Source organism: Enhydra lutris, unplaced genomic scaffold (genome assembly GCF_002288905.1).
Source record: "Enhydra lutris kenyoni isolate GAN:26980312 unplaced genomic scaffold, ASM228890v2 scaffoldscaffold39, whole genome shotgun sequence".
Taxonomy (NCBI): domain Eukaryota; kingdom Metazoa; phylum Chordata; class Mammalia; order Carnivora; family Mustelidae; genus Enhydra; species Enhydra lutris.
The window spans coordinates 25,086,043-25,090,320 of NW_019154123.1; the positions used below are offsets into that span (position 1 = coordinate 25,086,043).

A 4,278-nucleotide genomic window follows, 5' to 3' on the forward strand; every position below is an offset into this window, starting at 1 on the left:
AGGACTGATAGGGCGGCAGCACTGAGCTGGCCTTATCTGGTGGGAAAACCACTCCAGCCGGTGTGCTGCTGACTAACATCTTCATCCGGCCTCCTGTGGCGCCGCACACACCTTGCTGCAGAAATACTACTGTATGTCATCGGCAGGGGCTGCCCAGACTACACTGGGGGTGTGACATACCCTTTTGAACTCCGAAAAATTCTGAAATTCAAAACATATTTCATCTGGAAGCCTTCGGATGAGGGACTGTGGCCCTATACGATTTACTTTAGGGAGGTCCTTTGAGTTTCAGTTTCTTTCTCAGTTAGCAGAGGAGCTGAACCACGGATCTCAGTGGTTCCTTCCTGCTGTTATCCCCTGAGGCTAATCCAAGACATGTCAGCATCATTATTATTAGCAAGGGAGAGAGGCAGATGGAGAGGGAGAAGCAGGCTCCCTACGGAACAGGGAACCCGACACGGGGCATGATCCTAGGACTCCGGGATCATGACCTGACCAAAGGCAGACGCTTAACTGAGTGGGCCACCCAGGCATCCCTTGTTATTTCTTTTAAATTTAGCATCATTGCTTCTGAGTCAGACTTTGGGTGTCACTGTTTGCTTCCTCTGCCCACCATGGGCTGGAGGCCAAATGGCAGTGAGGGGCACTCCCAGGTTGGACCTTTGCCTCCCCAGGCCTTCTGGAACCCAGAGAGGGGCTGTGGAGGGCCCCTGGTGACTGGCAACCAGAGGGAGCAGCCTCAAGCCACTACCTGGAACAGGGGCAGAGGAAGGAGCAGGGAGGCTCGCTCAGATAATCCAGCCCCAAGGATCATAATCCGGTCCTTGGGAGCAGGGGAGGGATCGTCCAGGGCCGGCCTGGATTCCCATGCAGGCACCGAGCCAGACAACCAGGAGGCCAAGGCTTAAAGTAGGTGTCCTGAAGGGCCTCAGAGTCTGTGAGGAGTTGCTGAGTCGGAACACTGTGGGGTCTGGGGAGCCGGAGAGCTCTGTAGTCAGCAAGGCCTGGGATCAGTGTGAGTGAAACTGGTGGGACTGGTGAGGCCTGGAGGCAGGGACCAACCATCTCCCACAAAGAAGGAGCTAGAAAAACCTGCCACCACCCCCTTCCCCCATTCCTCAGCTTCTTCCATGAAGCAACCACCAAGGGGCAAGTACAAGATCAAACACAGCCTCTGCTCCTCCGCACACAGCCCTCAAGCAGCGGCTCCTGTGGGCTCAGGCAGCTGTGGGGGCGGCGGGGGGGGGGGGGGGGGGGGGGGGGGGGGGGGGGGGGGGGGGGGGGGAGGCGGCGGGGGGTGGGGGTGGTGGCAGACAGAGGCAGGAGTGGAGCCTGGGCTCCATGGGGGGAGGAGGAGGGCTTGGCCTAGACCCCAGGGCAGGAGGGAGAGGAGAGCCCGTCTAGGTGAACACTGGCAGAGTCCTGCCCCTCTGAATTCCCCTTGAGCCCTTCCTCGGGCGGGGGATGGGGTGGAGTAGGGTAAGCCAGCACCATGACAGCCCAGGGGGCTCTCACTGCAGTTCTGGACATTTCTGTCAGTACTGGGCCCTTCTGGAATAGGATGGAAGGTTGGACCTTGCCCAGGAAAGGGCAATAACTCACAGATTGTGTGGGAGCCGCACGCAGCTGGGATGTGGGCATGGCCCCGTGCATGGAGTGGACAACCTGGGCAGGAAGCCTGGCCCAGCTGCTCACTCAAAACCACTCCCCAAGAGAAGAGTGAACAAAGTACCTCGCATACCTTAGGCACTTCATGCATGCTGCTCTCTAAGGACTCTCAGCACTGGTTTTTAAACCCAGTAACCTAGGGGTGTGATTTCCTTGGGGGCGATGAAATTGTTCTAATTAGCCGATGCTGCTGATGACTGCACACGTGTGAATACACTAATAACTACTGACTCAGTAGTGGGGACTTGACAGAAGAAGGGGTTCCTTGGCTTCCCTCCTGGCTCTGGCCCACAGCAGAGGAGCTCAGGCCGTTTCTCCTGAGGCAGGCCTGCTGCCACAGCCGAGGGTCCAGAAACAGCTCTGCCCTCAGGTTGAGACCAAGAATTCTACAGCCAGACGATATGGGTGAAAGCTCTGGCTCTATGTATCCCTGATTAGCTGTGTGACCCTGGGCAAGTTACTTACCCTCTCTGGGCCTCAGTTTCATCTGTATAAAAAAGATATTCATCATGTCTGTGTCATGGGGCTGCTGTGAGGACTGAATGAGTGACGCCGTGTCAGGGACTTGGCACAGTGCCTGGCACACTATGGAAATGACAGCCCTCCTGTTCTAGTACTGGGTTGAGAAGGTGGGCCTTGCTCCCTGGGGTCCGACATAGGTAGCGAGAGCCTAGGGAAGGGAGGTCTCTGGGAGGGCTGCGAGCTTGAGAGTCCTGCCTCCCTCGGAGCAGCAGAAGGCAGGGAGGGATGGGGTGGGAGGGTGTCTGACTGCCCCAAGAACCCCCCACCCCCCCACTCCCCCACCCAACGTACCTCAGGGAAGTTGCAGCTGGGCCACGGGCTGCGGCAGAAGCCCTGCTCGGCCCCCAGGCTGTAGTTGGAGGCCGAGGCCACCACATGGCACGCGTTGACCTGGCCAGTGCTGATGTTGTGCTCGTCCGCCAGGCAGCCCAGCAGGTTCTCCGAGTTACACGTGAACTGGGGGCAGGGGAGGGGCGGGTGAGCCGCGGAGTCCATGACATAGTAAGACTCACCTCCTACGGGGTGGCCCGTCCCCCCCGGACTCAGGGGCAGCCTGCCGTAGACCAGGGATGGGAGAGGAGCCTGGAAGAGGCCAAGGAGTGGACAAGGTCTGCCCGTCTGCCGGGCTGGGGCTCGTCAACCTCCCTGGGGAACACCTCTGGGTCCTTCCGGTTCCGCCAGCGTCGCGGGCAAGGGACCAAGAGCCTGTGTGAGAGGCTCCAGAGTCAGATCTGATTCTGGACCTGAGGTGAAGCCCTAGTAAGAAATCTGGGGGTGGGAGAACACCAGAGTCGGGGAAGGTTCTGGGAGGTGGAGCCGCCTACCATGTTGACGAAAGCCGACAGGAACACGAGGGTGATGGTGAACACACCGACCAGAGTGCTGTTCATCTTGGACCTCACGATCTTCCTGGAGAGGGTCTGCAGTGGGGCTGGGAAGAGCTGCCCCGGGGAAGAGAGCGAGAGAACAGAAGTCAGTGGGAGGCAGCAAATTGCCACAGGGGAGTTGGTGAAACCCACCCTCCTCCCCACCTCCACCCTCACCCAGGGGGCTTCCTGATGGAAGAAAGAATGCTATCTTAACCCCAACAGCGTGCAGGAAAAAGCACAGGGAATGTGCCATGTGAGCTGAGCTGGTCAGGATTACAGTCAGGGAGGGGCGGGAGGTGGCAGCTGGGTGGGCTTGAAGGGGCCCAGAACTTTCCCAGGGAGGGTCAGAAGGCTTGGTGGCAGGAGGAAGCATGGGTCTGAGGATTTGGAGAGGATCTGGGGTCTGGAGGGAGGGACGGGCTTGTGAGATGGGGGCAAAGTACGGTGTGAGCAGGAAGGTGGGACCCTGGACAAGTGAGTTCAGTGAACCTTTTTTCTAGGACTCTCACTGATCTCCTGTTTCCTCACCTAACCCTTCCTACATTTCCTTCAACTAGACAAACTGCATGTCCACTCAAAGACCCCCTGCGGCTCTGGTAATAAAATGACCCACTCCGCCAGATCTGACATTGGTAGCTTTGTCCACCATGCCCTCCTCATCTCCGAAGAAACCTAGATTTAAAAAGATGTTGGCAGACACAGAGAAACAAAGGGGTGGACTTGGGCTTCCCCTGCCCCTCCCACCTCAGTGCCTCCTGGTGAGGCTGGTCTGCTACACGAAGGCCAGGTGTCCTGTGGAAACCTGGAAGGGCAGAGGAGGGTGGGAAAAGTACTGGACCAGGAGTCTGGAGGGTTCTAGACATGGCTCTTCCTGTGCGGCCCTCAGCAAGTCACATCCCTTCTCTGCAGGCTCCCCATCGGTAGGACTCTCAGGGCCCTGAGCATCTATGCACATTCTGGCTGAGGAGGCCAGACTACAAGGCTCATCCCTCCTCTGATAGGCCAGGTGTCCTGTGGAAACCTGGAAGGGCAGAGGAGGGTGGGAAAAGTACTGGACCAGGAGTCTGGAGGGTTCTAGACATGGCTCTTCCTGTGCGGCCCTCAGCAAGTCACATCCCTTCTCTGCAGGCTCCCCATCGGTAGGACTCTCAGGGCCCTGAGCATCTATGCACATTCTGGCTGAGGAGGCCAGACTACAAGGCTCATCCCTCCTCTGATA

The 4,278-nt window shown here is 58.2% G+C and overlaps 1 protein-coding gene across 1 annotated transcript in view; it reads right to left on the minus strand.

Annotated features, from left to right (window-relative positions):
• Window positions 1-4,278, minus strand: part of LOC111155044 (adenylate cyclase 5) — a 146,092-nt gene that overhangs the window by 13,418 nt on the left and 128,396 nt on the right. Inside the window, exons 13-14 of the mRNA XM_022515072.1 lie at window positions 3,015-3,131; window positions 2,482-2,646 (exon numbers count right to left, since the gene is read on the minus strand). Of these exons, the coding sequence (XP_022370780.1) occupies window positions 2,482-2,646; window positions 3,015-3,131 (282 nt within the window). The remainder of the gene's footprint in view (window positions 1-2,481; window positions 2,647-3,014; window positions 3,132-4,278) is intronic.